This window comes from Paroedura picta, chromosome 9, assembly GCF_049243985.1.
Source record: "Paroedura picta isolate Pp20150507F chromosome 9, Ppicta_v3.0, whole genome shotgun sequence".
Lineage (NCBI taxonomy): Eukaryota > Metazoa > Chordata > Lepidosauria > Squamata > Gekkonidae > Paroedura > Paroedura picta.
The window spans coordinates 19,300,788-19,314,448 of NC_135377.1; the positions used below are offsets into that span (position 1 = coordinate 19,300,788).

Below are 13,661 nucleotides of genomic sequence, written 5' to 3' on the forward strand. Positions count from 1 at the left end.
TTTGAAATGAAAAATAACTAATAAAAGTTCTAGAAATATGCTAACGAAATGCAGCTGGTTTCTTTTTCAGAGTATAGTCATCTCTTTTATGTATAGTTTGCTTGTCTAGACAAGAGTTCTTTAACAGGTAGTTTCTTGGCAACAACTATATCGAGTAAGAATTGGAATATTCAGCTAAATTATGTTTCAATTTTGATTTGATGTGTCTTTTCTACGAAGCTCACTTCTGTTGACTTTTTACCTATGGAAAAGGAGACATTTAGGCCATTATACCCTGTGTTTCCTCCCTATCTTGAGACTCAAAGCCTATTGCAGAAATAGAACTCAGCCAACATCTGGAAACAAAGGTCTGCAATATGATGTTCCATCAACTTGGGAAGCTGCTGGTTTCTGTTGCATTGTTCCTGCAGGGAGTCTGGCAGCAGAGTACAGATTAAGAGGGAGAGGGCCAAGAACGTTTTGGCTTGCACCTCTAGCTACGCACCTGCAATAGGACAGAACAGGAGAACCAGCCAGGTCTCCTTCAGCTGGCAAAAATATATTCCCAACCTTCTGATTTGAATTTTGGGGGGAAACATTTGAATACTGGACTCAACATGGGCTCCTGGCACATGCAGACTCTTTGGGATAAAATCACAGATTTTTAAAGTATCACCTGAACATCTGTCTCCTTTATTTTTCAGGCATTCACATGCATACCCCAGCTTGTTTTTGTTAGGTAGTAACTGCAATAACTGTTAGTTACATATGCATGGTTGAGGAGAAAAAAAATAAATTGTTTCTTGTGACACTGACGTACAGTGTATGTGCTCTTGAAAAACTTCTGCTTGGAAAAGACTTGAGTCTCTCTGTCTTCTCCAGGATTCCTGTTAACTTGAATAATTACATTGGTAGCACTAAAACTGTTTGTTTGTTTTTCAGATTTCATATTTTGAACTCCTGCAAGGAACCTCAAATATACAAGCATGCTATTTCTGATGCTCGCTGCGTGTTTGACATGGCTGTAAGTAAATTATTGCACACGTACATGCATCAGTGCTCATGTTTATTGTTACAATGTCAAGAAATATTTTCTAAATGGAACTCAGCCCAATCAGTTGATGGCTTGTTACTCTCTACTAATCTGCATCCTATGTAAATTCACCTTTAATGTAAAAATGGATAGCTTTTCTGCATGTGCTGAATATAGTTTCATGATTCAGATATAATCTAATGTTTTAATTTGTTTAAACTGGAATGCATTAATCAGTGTTTAAGTGTGCTCTTCTCTAGAATACAAATCTGGGATCAGATTCATTCTAAACTTTTGCACTTCTATTTTAGGAAGAATTTGGTTTTACTATGAATATGTTGAACATTGGTGGGGGCTTCACAGATAATGAATGTGATCTGGAAGAGGTATGAAAACTATTTCTGAATTTTCCTGTTGACCTGGTATGCTTGGCCTGTCTCAATAAGTATGTAAGACTTGTATGCGCAGTAGAAAATATATAAAAGTTGACAATAATGCCTGCTGTAGTACTATTTGGTGGTGCCACAGAGTCTTTCAGTAAAACAAGTATATTTGGAGTTCACTCTGGCCCAAATCTGAGTTCAGCCAGGAAGACTTGAATGTACTGTTGTACTTGATTGTAGCTTATAGGACCACAGTGTGTTAAAATCCAGTGTATTTGGATTTCAGTATTAATTTAAAATATTTATATGCTGCTTCTTCAGAGACCTGCTTGAGTCAGCTCACAAAGCAAAACAAGATAAAATCATAACATAAAATCAAACCATGAAAAATCAGCCAATAAAAACATAGAATATAAAACATTCTAGCCAGAAGCAGACTGTAAAAATAATGTAAAATATCAAATCCCTAATTCAAGGCTTTGCTAAAAATAAATGTGTTGATTTTGTACCTTAAAAGAGTCGGATGGGCATAATACAGGACTACACAGGCTGTGAAAAAAGCAGCAGTTCCATGTCTGAAGGTGGGAGAAAAGAGAGCCTGTGAATCTCAAATTGTGGTTCAAAGAATACAGGAAGTAGTTCTTCAAGTTCCCTGCCCTCAAACTATTTAAGACCTTAAAGGTAAAAGTCTAGAAACAGCCAGCCAGTGCAGATCTTGGAACATGGCGGGTGGTACGATCTGTCTGTCAAACCCTTGACAGTAGCCACATTTTGAACCAGCTGAAGTTTCTGGACAGTTCTCAAAAGGCAACCCCATATAGAGTGAATTGTAGCAACCTAGTTTGGATCACAGTGGCCAGATCACACTTCTCAAGGAATAGCTGTAGCTGCTGTAACAGCTGCAGGTAACAATTCAGCTTGCTAAGTTTTGTGCTGCGGCCATAAAAATACAAAGTTTTGAAGTACGATAGTTTTAAGTTTTATTTTTAGGATTTGTCTTAATTGTATTATACCTAATGGCCATTCTGTTTTGGTCTCATGATTTTGTTCATAGAACTTGGTCTGAACAACTGTAATAATAAACTTTGATTTCAGCTGAGGCTTCATAGAATGTCCTAATATGCCATGAAGATGACCTGAACTTCTAGCTGTAGGAAGAATGCGACTGTACAGAACAAGCTGGCTTGGTCCCTGAATAGCTTTGTCATTGACTAACATGGTGACCCAGTCTTGCTTTGATTGAGCTTCATTTCATTGGCTCTCAACCATCTCATTACCTTCTCCAGGTACATGTTCAGGACTTCTGCAGCTCCACCCATCTCAGCTGTTAGGAAATATTACTGCTGCTGTTTGCATACTGGCAGCATCTTATTCCAAATGCTTTGATTTGGCGATTATGCGTGTGCTTTGAGGCATGTGTTCTAGTTATTTCAAAACTGTTTAAATTCCTCCTGTGCATTAGGGAGAGAAGTGAAATAAATGAGTATTAATTAAAACCCTTTCTCCTATTGCATCCTTCCATCTCACCATCAAGAGTCACTGGATGGACCCCATCTTTTCCCCCTTATAATTCTTTTAAAATAAAGGTAAAGGTATTCCCTGTGCAAGCACAGAGTCATGTCTGACCCTTGGGGTGACGCCCTCTAGCGTTTTCTTGGCAGACTCAGTACAGGGTGGTTTGCCATTCCCTTCCCCAGTCATTACCGTTTTACCCCTCAGCAATCTGGGTACTCATTTTACTGACCTCTGAAAGATGGAAGGCTGAGTCAACCTTGAGCCGGCTTCTGGGATTGAACTCCCAGCCTCATGGGCAAAGCTTACAGACAGCTGCCTTACCACTTTACCTTATATATATATAAGGTAAAGGTATCCCCTGTGCAAGCACCGAGTCATGTCTGACCCTTGGGGTGACGCCCTCCAGCGTTTTCATGGCAGACTCAATGCAGGGTGGTTTGCCAGTGCCTTCCCCAGTCATTACCGTTTACCCCCCAGCAAGCTGGGTACTCATTTTACCGACCTCGGAAGGATGGAAGGCTGAGTCAACCTTGAGCCGGCTTCTGGGATTGAACTCCCAGCCTCATGGGCAAAGCTTACAGACAGCTGCCTTACCACTTTACCTTATATATATATAAGGTAAAGGTAAAGGTATCCCCTGTGCAAGCACCGAGTCATGTCTGACCCTTGGGGTGACGCCCTCCAGCGTTTTCATGGCAGACTCAATGCAGGGTGGTTTGCCAGTGCCTTCCCCAGTCATTACCGTTTACCCCCCAGCAAGCTGGGTACTCATTTTACCGACCTCGGAAGGATGGAAGGCTGAGTCAACCTTGAGCCGGCTTCTGGGATTGAACTCCCAGCCTCATGGGCAAAGCTTACAGACAGCTGCCTTACCACTTTACCTTATATATATATAAGGTAAAGGTAAAGGTATCCCCTGTGCAAGCACCGAGTCATGTCTGACCCTTGGGGTGACGCCCTCCAGCGTTTTCATGGCAGACTCAATGCAGGGTGGTTTGCCAGTGCCTTCCCCAGTCATTACCGTTTACCCCCCAGCAAGCTGGGTACTCATTTTACCGACCTCGGAAGGATGGAAGGCTGAGTCAACCTTGAGCCGGCTTCTGGGATTGAACTCCCAGCCTCATGGGCAAAGCTTACAGACAGCTGCCTTACCACTCTGCGCCACAAGAGGCTCTCTCTCTCTATATATATATATATATGTGTGTGTGTGTGTGTGTGTGTGTGTGTGTATGCAGGGCTTTATTTTGGTATGTTGGATAACATAAAAGGAGGGAGAATTAAAAATGTTCACCCACAGTATTCGAAGCCTCCCCCCCCCAATTTTACTTAATGTGTACTTCATATTGATAACATCAGTAAAAATAGTACTTAACCAGTGTTCTTCATTCCTGTAGGACACTCCTAATATTTGCTCATACTTCTAATAATAGTCCTAATATTGGGATTAAGTCTGTGCAAAATATACTGGCTATTTTAGGATACAGGAAGCTGATATTTAGAAATTGGTACAGATTCAGTTGAGTTCTTAATGATAAAGGCACTGGACTCCATTATTCCTCCTAGGAGGCCAGTACTTCCTGCTACGAGGGATTAAACAGTAGTGAAGGTCCAGCATGAAATTATTAGCACATTGATAAAATAAGTAACCTCCTTTATTGAACTCACACTAAATCCTGGAAATTAGAGGCTACCACTCCCATAGTGCCCTAGCAGCTCTTTAGTAAGCTGACAGCTTTGGAAATACCATGCTCAGTGTTCAAAGAGAAGGTTTGGCTGTTGCAGGTATTTTAGTGTGGGCTCTTGGATGATAGGGCTTTAGAATCATGGGTGATAAAGTTTCAGCATCATGGCTTCTGAAAATGTCCTGTTAGATTCTAAAGAGGTACGTGTCTAGGTAGCTGAGAAACAAGCTGAATGAAACGGGAAGTTGACCTTTCCTAGAGAAGCTGTGTTCAAGTTTCTAAAATGTGCTTGAATTTATTGGTGCCTTCTGAAGGACATTATAAACTCAGTTATTTCTTATCTAATGTTCAAATTTTAAGCTTTTTATAAGTAAGGCATTACTTGGGTAAAAGTAATTTTACTTGGGTAAAATTCAGACTGTGCCAGGGCACTTCCTTTCACCCAGTGCCTTGGGAAGGGCTAATACGTTGATGTGGAGGAGGTAATTTTATTTATTTGATTTTTATACTGCCTTCCCATACGGCTCATACGTTGTGGGATAATACATGGAATGGCCTAAGCATATAACATAGTCAGAAATAGCATCAACAGTAATCCAACAGTGGTTTAAATTAACATAATATCAATGATTTTGATCAACAATAATATAGCAGGAATGACAACTTATATAAGAACCCTGAGAGAGGTCAGACCGGTGTAGGCCATGGAGGAGGTGTCTGAGGTGGGGACCTGTAGATGTTATTGGGTTGGTCAGTCTCGGGAATGCCTGGTGGAGGCCCTGCTAAAAATGTACGTTGTGAAGAGAGGTTTGATTCAGCAGATAGCCAGGAGGAAAATTAGCACCTAATTTTGACACTGTAAATTGCTATTTCTGGCCTTGACAGAGAAATCGTAGAGACGGGCCTTCTGCTAAAACGTCCCTTTTTTGTTTTCTAGGTTAATCACATTGTCAGTCCACTGCTTGATATCTACTTTCCTGAAGAATCTGGAATAAATGTGGTTGCGGAGCCTGGACGCTATTACGTTTCATCTGCGTTTACTCTTGCAGTCAATGTCATTGCCAAGAAAGCTGCTCAGTGCGATAAACATCTTCCCACTGAAAGTAAGCGAGACCATTTTGGTCGATTTAAATCTGTGTAGACACAGCACTACGTTGGATCCTGGGTGAAACAAATCCTTTTATCAAATAGCTTTCTTTCCCACTGTGAGATTTCTTAGTGGAATTTGTGTCTTAACCTCATTGTTGGTTAGGGAAGTCCAGATCCTCTTACATGTTCTGCCCTTTATGTAATTGTTGGCTTGCTAAACCATTTGCAAACTGTTGTGAATAGAGAAAGATCTAGGGAAGTGTTGCCCAGAATGTGGTTCCTAGAGCTGGCCTGTCACGCAGAAGCTTATATGGGCTGGCTTCACTACTTTTGAACTGGCTTCAGTTTTCTGTTCTGAACTGGTGAGGTGGCAGAAGGGAAATGTCTTGACTCCTGGGTTAGGGTTAGGGTTAGGGTTCTCACAGAAACATGCTGCTTCCTGGTGAAAGTTTTGCTTGTGTGGTTATGTTCTTAATTTTTAAGCTCCGACACAGCTAGGTTTACCTGAGGTCAGTGTTGTGAGTCTACTTTCATTGTGCTTGTTATAAGGAGCTTGTTTTAAGAAGAACCATCATTGAATCCACGGGACGCTGTCACCTACTGCCTGGTCTCACATCTTGCATTTCTGGTAAAGTTGGAGAGGACTGCTGCAGACCATCTCCTGGCATTCTTGGAGGAAACGTTAGCCCTTGATCCAAATTTCAAGATTATTGGTCCAAGGGGTCCAATTCTAAGGGCTTTTCAAGAGGGTTGCCCCCATCCGCTCCATTATATCCTATGGGATGGGCCTCTCCACTGGATATAATGGAGGGATGGGGCACCATCTCTGGGAGCCCCTAGGAGTGGACTCCTTGGACCAATCATTTTGAAATTTGGAGGGAAGAGCTTCCCAGAGCTATCCTGCAAGTTTGGAAGCCAGGATGGAAGGCCAACTGATATGGATCAAGGGGCGAAGTTTCCTCCTACCCTGAAATTCTGGAGGCTCTTAAATCTAAATATAAATAAATAAATAAATAAAACGTGGTATTAAATAAAGAAATGTTTGTCTGTTTATTTAATTAGGTGCTTTTTAAAGCATTGATGACTGCCCAGCTTTTCTAAATGGTTCTCCATATATAAGTTATTTCTTCCTTTCAGTGCCGTTACATATGTCCCTTGTTCCTATGTGTGTATTTTCACATGCTTCTGAAAAATTGATTTTTTCTTTTGAAGATTAGTGAAAATTTTATTAAAATATATATATATTTTTTTACAGTGGAACAAACCAGGAGCAATGATCCCGTCTTCATGTATTACATGAATGATGGTGTCTATGGTTCTTTTGCAAGCAAATTATCTGAGAATTCTAATGCTACTCCAGAGGTTCACAAGGTGAGAATCCCTTTGTATATTGTGCAGTTCAGGGTTCAGTCCCAAAATAGCTGACTCTGTTGCACTTTGTGTTTGGGCTACTCATGAAATAAGCAGTTCAGAATTATTTTCAGGTGGGTAGTTATGTTGGTGGTGCAGTAGTAGAGCAAGATTTGAGTCCATTAGCACCTTAAAGATTTCCAGAGAATAAGCTTTGGTGAGTGAAAACCTACGTAACAAAGGGAGCTTTTGTTAAGCGAAATGCTCTGTTATCCCAAAATATTTTGATCAAAAATTAGGGGAATCAGCTATGTGAAAACGGGAATAACTAGCTAGGATCACTTTTGCACAGTTTACAAGGTGATTAAGCCCTTCAGGAATCCAAGGCAGACAACAAATACTGTTTAAAATAATATTGTAGCTTTATTTACAGAATAAGACTAAGCAAGTAACACTAACACCTACAGCAGAAAGAAATGAGATTGGAAATGGCTAGGTTTGGGGAAGGGGGCAGCAAGGTTCATACGATTATCTGTCTTGCACAGATGGAGAAGTTGGGTGTGTTGAGGGAGAGGGTCAGCAACACGAATGAAACCAGCATCTGAGTTGGGCATCGCCAGAGGGGAGCGAGCACAGTGGCAGCTCCAAGGGTGGATTTATATACCTTTTCCTTAGCCAACTACGTGGTAAAAAGTCACATAGGCAAAAAGTGGGCTTTGGACAAAGGGTGCAGATGCCCCCTTTTGAAGTGGGCCCAAAAGGTTGATTTATTCAAGATGTTCTGGTGATCTGGGAAACTTGGGACCTGGTTTGATCTAGCTGACTATATAGAGCAATAAGGCTCTTGGCAAGCTGGCATTAGGTTCGGTGGATAGGAAAGGTATTTCAGAGGTAAGAAGTTTCTTCGAAGATCTGCCGGTTCAATAGGGTGGGGTGTCAGGAAGGACGATGCTCTTTGAAGTTGCCAGCACTGTGCGCATGTTTCCCAAGGATGCTGGGTTCATGAGGTCAGTCAGTCATGCCAAGCTTCAATGATGCTCCGCAGAGAAAGGCTGGCCTGACTTTTGCCTTATGTCTAGGCCAGAGCAACTGTCCAGAGTCCAGAGTTTTGATTGAAGAAGCACACAAGTGCTAGTCTTGTCCCACAATGAAGTCTGCTTGTTGTAGGTACTGATCCAGAGTTTTGGGCACAATGGGATATAGTACAGAGGATATGGTTTTCACTGGTTATAATCCAGGGTCTGGTAGCACTGGTTACATTTCAGGGGTATGGTTGCACAGGTAACACTTTGATTCTGGAAAACTTGCACCCTGGCAGCCTTGCTGATGGAGCCAGCTTGGTGTAGTGGTTAAGAGTGCCGGCCTCTAATCTGGAGAAGCAGGTTTGATTCCCCACTCCTCCACATGCAGCAAGCTAGGTGACTTTGGGCCTGTCAGAGTTCTCTTAAAGCTCTCTCGGCCTCATCTCTCCCTTACAGGGTGTCTGTTGTGGAGAGAGGAAGGGTAGGCAAATGTAAGCTGCTTTGAGACTCCTTCGGGCAGCAAAAAGGTACAAAAAGCCAGCTGTTCTTCTTTTAACGTGCTACTGAGCTGGAATCTTGCAGTTCATAAGTTGTGGCTTAAAGTAAATAATTTTTCAAATCTGTAATAGCACATGTAAACCTGAGTCTAACTGCCAGAACTGTTTTCTTTTAGAAATACAAGGAAGACGAGCCTCTGTTTGCAAGCAGCCTTTGGGGTCCATCCTGTGATGAGCTTGATCAAGTTGTAGAAAACTGTCTTCTCCCTGAGCTGAATATTGGAGACTGGCTACTCTTTGACAATATGGGATCTGGTACTTTGGGTGAACAGTCTACTTTCAACGACTTACAAAGGCCACCGGTTTATTACATAATGTCATTTGGTGACTGGTAAGTTTGCATTATTTTGTACTAGGGCATGTCTACTCACTTACTTTGGGAGAGCATTTCAGTAGGCTGGCCAATAGTCAGAACATAACTAATGAGCCTTGTAGATCTATATTTGGCTTAAACTTAGGCCCTGGGGTTGGCCATGTGCCAGGAGGAGGAATGTTGGCCGTGCAGCAGTTCTTTTCTCTTTAGCTTGGGCAGAATTTTAAACTTTGTGAGGCCGGATCTGCCTGAAAGGGCCAGTACATGCAGACATCTAAATTTAGAGGTTGGTTTGCTCCGGGCTTGTCATAAAAATGGAAGTACTTGCTTGCAAGTGCTGCTTTCCTTGCCTTTAGCAGCTAGCATGCAAGACCACAATAGTGGAAGAATTACCGCCTCACCAACACGGGGACATGAGGCTTGCAGTGGCTGGTCTCCTTTTTCCAAAGTCGGGACAGAGGGTCATTATTGGGGAGGAACAATCACGCCGCTACCAACTCCAGGGAGGAAATACCACAGGATGTGATCCTCTCCTCACTGTTATTCAACATCTTTATGCACCCTCGCGCTCTGCTTGTTTAGGGCTTTAGACTTGAGTGTCACCAGTTAATGAGCAGTTGGCTGAATATTCCACCCAGTTCCTTGGACAGGTGTCTGGGCATTGTGACAGAGTGGCTGCAGCGAAGTCACCTGAAGCTGAACCCCCTGAAGACTGTGGGGTCCTGTGGCTGAGAAAGAAGGCACCAGAGTTGGAAAAATGCTTCCCTTGCCTGGACGGGGTGCAGCTACAAGCTGCACAGACTGCCAGGAATTTGGGGCTAACCCTCAATGCCTCCCTTACCATGGAGGCGCAAGTCACAGAAGTAGTTTGTCAGGCTTTCTTCCATCTGCACCAGGAAAAACTACTAGCACCCTATCTAGACCCAGAATACCCAGAATACCCAGAATACCCACAGACCCACAGTGATCCATGCAACAGTCACCTCTGGGCTAGATTACTGTAATTTGCTGTATGCAGGCCTTGACCCTGGCCTGGAAATTACAACTGGTCCAGGGACCCCCGTGGAGAGCTCACATTTGACCCATTCTCTAGCAGCTGCACTGGCTTCCAGTTGAGTTCCAAATGAGGGTTAAGATGTTGGTTGTAACCTTTAAGGCTTTACACGATCTGGCACCAGCATATCTTAGGAACTGCCTCCCTGAGTATACCCCCTGAAGAGCGATCTGTTCTACCTCGATTAGAGCCAGGGCCTTTTGGCCCTGGATCCAGCCTGGTGGAATAGTTAACTGGCCACTTTGCTTGGACCAAGTTGCCATTGGAGCTGGTTATCGTATAACTGTTCATAAGATTAAGGAGTGTGCAGCTCTTTGCCATTTAGTGGGGAAACTACACTGATGTGAACATGCAGAATGGTTACTTTTGAGTGGTGCCTCAGCAGAAGTCTGGTAATAGATGCTTGCTCGCTTTCCAAATCTTGTATGGATTCTTTATTATATTAGTTAATTGAGTTAAGTGGGAAATGTTTCTTGGCTGTAACTTTTTCTCCTCACTGAACTGGAATGAAATTTTCTGACTGCATCCCTTGTTCAAGGAGATTCCAGAAAAGAGGAAGTATCTCTGTTTTAAAACCTCAAGTGTTTTTATTTGAGGAGCAGGAAGAGGCAAAGAGGGAGGCTAGGGGGGTCTATATGAAAAAGGGGAACTGAAGCTTGCCTCCTTCCCCCTGCTTTTTGTAGTGCTTGAAGCATTTTAATGCAGAATTGAACATGAGAGGGAAATCCACACAGGTAAGGTTGCAAGAAAGGGATAGGTTTCCGCTCCCTTTGTTCACAAGATTAAGCTCTTGTTGAATATCTCCTGTCTATTAGTGTTTAAAGCTTCTTGTACAGTGAACAAAATTTCAACTTCTTGCAAACCCCACCCCCCTTGTGCATTCCAGGTTTCTTTGGGACTGTAATAGAAGAGCTATACAGAACTAGTGTTCAGTTGAATTTAAGTCCCACACAGTTTTGATTGCAGGAATTGGATTGCAAATTTCAGATTAGCACAGCAAAGCATGAACGACTGCATTTGCTTGAACATTGGGAAATGTCAGCGGGTTTACTTATTCTGCTTTATTATTCTGGTGTGTGGCTGAACCGTTGTGCATTTTGTTTTTTTTCCTTCCACTCAGGTGTGAGATGCAAGATGCTGGCTTTACCTCTGACACACTGATGAAGAATTTCTTCTTTGTGCCTTCTTGCATTCAGCTGAGCCGGGAAGACAGCTTTTCTATCGAAGCTTAAACAGGCACCAGTGCTTCATTTAGCCTTGCAGTTGCATGTCTGTAGTCTTGTCTGGTCACAACATTCCAGTTTGGAAGAAAAAAAATGGAACAATCTTGAATGAATTATTTAACACTTGAAACCCATTGGGACCAGGCAAAACCAGCTACAACTACAATTCACTGGGGGAGTGAGGGTTAAATAATAATAATAATATTAAGATTTAAACTCATCAGATAATTCAGTCCCTCAGCATTTAAATAAAATATGCAACAAAATGGATGACTTAGTCGAGATGGAAACCCATCACTTGGGTTCTGTTAAACAGTTTACATACAAGTACAGTTTTTATACTAAGGATTTCTGTTAGAAAGTCTTGTAAAGTCGTCTTTCCCCCAGATATATGAAATGTCAGTGGGAAACAAGTGTGACTTCATTAGCTACATTTAGTGTTTTTAGAATGTGTAAATTTGTGCTTTGAACTGTAGTTTAATAAATGTAAAATTGCATCATAGTATTTGTTGTATTTCACCCTTGCTGTACCTATCCCTGTATGATTGCAATAAAATTTTGTGTAGGTTTTTATTTTTTCCCAGGCTAACGCAGGGAAGAGGGGCTAAGCAGCAAAGATAGTTTAAGTATGAGAAGGTACAAGTAACTGTTCAAAGACTTCAGCATTTGGGCAAAATACTAGATCATGAACAAAATTTAAAATAAACTAAAAATCAGAGTGCAACTTGTATTTCAGCATCTGATGTAGCAATTCTAATTCCAAATTGTTGAACTTGTAAGCTGGTAGATACCGAAAGAAGTGACAGAGGACGTAAAATGGATACAGGATTCAAAAGAAACACTGCAAGAACAGGTTTCTCAAGTGCTGTATGCATTTTATGTTCTGTATGCTCTTGGCTGCTGAAAGCAAGGCTACTGAATACAGGCTAAACCTGTGCATTACAATCTCTTCTACAACAGTACTGAATTATAAATGGTTCTGTCCAGCATTCAGTCTTTAGCAGAAGGGCTACATTCATCTCCAGTATTCAGATTGGTGTTTGCCTGACTAAGAGTGTACACTTAAACTATCAGAATTGCATCAACTAGACTTAGGAAGGGAAATATTGAAGCTTTTACTCATTGTTAGACCCCTACTACCCTTTGATTCTCATTTTAATTTATTTTACTAACCTTTACTAGCCTTGGAAGCGCTTCTTCGAAATGCACCGAGCCAGAGTTAATTTGAAAATGGTGATTAGTATTCTGAATTAATTTGGTGACGTGGAATGAGCTGTCCAAGTGCAAATGCATCTTGTGCTAATACCTACTGGTAGGAAGTTCTGTGCATGGGTCTGAATATGCATTACTAGAGGAAGGGGCCAGGGAATCGTAATCCCTTCAACCTGACTGTTCTGAAAAAACAGGTACTATTGGGGGGGCCGGGGGGGGATTTCACTTATGTGAATGGTTTCTGAAATTAAATCTAATGATCCTGAGTGCAGAGTACAGCTGTGAGCATTAAAGCACAAAATATACATGGAAAAACCCCCACAAATGTACCCAATTTTATGCTGTCAGAAGAATCTGTTAAACTTCTAACATTTTTGATATGGGATTTGTCAGGGTTTTTGTCATGCAAGAAAAGGGGTGGGGGGAGAACAGCTGTCCTATTCATCCCCACCCCTTTCTGAAGGTGCCCCAGGACTCTGCTATAAGGTTTTTAGAACTGTTGTGAGTTTAACCAACTCTGTTGTCAATGGTACAGTCACCTTGGAAATGTCTGTATTGTAGTTTGCCATAAAAACTGAAGTTTGAACTTGGTATGTATTTGAATTTATATGCTAAAACCTATCTTTTCTGTTTACAATATTGTAATATCAGTTTTGGAATAATTCAAATATAAAACTGAATGATTTCTATATAGCATCTTAACTGTAATGGAGCCGCGTCTCGTGTACATTTCTGTACTTAGCTTTCAGCGTGAAAATCCACAGCCATGGGTGATAGGAAGAGGTGCTGAGCAACGTTTGGTGTGTCTAAACCAGGGGTAGTCAACCTGTGGTCCTCCAGATGTTCATGGACTACAATTCCCACGAGCCCCTGCCAGCATTTGCTGTCAGGGGCTCATTGGGAATTGTAGTCCATGAACATCTGGAGGACCACAGGTTGACTACCACCATTGCTGGGATCTTGATGAGCACCCAGAACCTGTGAAGCAAAACTATCTCAGGGGACAAAGACATTAGTGTAGAAATTTCATGAGTCTTGCATGATTTAAGACTGTTCCTCTTCCGGGAGCAAGTCCCATTGGCCACACTGGATTTTTTGAGTGAACATGCTTAGATCATTCTGGCCAACAAAAACTGCATTTCATCTATGGACACTGCACAGCAAATAAGTGCCCATTAACCTTGCAAGCTTAAATGGACTCTAGGGAATGGTAGAGGACAGGAAGGCCTGGAGGATCATTGTCCATGGG

At 41.9% G+C, this 13,661-nt stretch overlaps 1 protein-coding gene across 1 annotated transcript in view; it reads left to right on the plus strand.

Annotated features, from left to right (window-relative positions):
* AZIN1 (antizyme inhibitor 1) overlaps nt 1–13,101 on the plus strand; it is a 34,105-nt gene extending 21,004 nt beyond the window's left edge. Inside the window, exons 7-12 of the mRNA XM_077351748.1 lie at nt 922–1,003; nt 1,324–1,398; nt 5,530–5,695; nt 6,937–7,052; nt 8,727–8,941; nt 11,098–13,101. Of these exons, the coding sequence (XP_077207863.1) occupies nt 922–1,003; nt 1,324–1,398; nt 5,530–5,695; nt 6,937–7,052; nt 8,727–8,941; nt 11,098–11,209 (766 nt within the window). The 3' untranslated portion in view covers nt 11,210–13,101. The remainder of the gene's footprint in view (nt 1–921; nt 1,004–1,323; nt 1,399–5,529; nt 5,696–6,936; nt 7,053–8,726; nt 8,942–11,097) is intronic.
* The last annotated feature ends 560 nt before the right edge of the window (nt 13,102–13,661 follow it).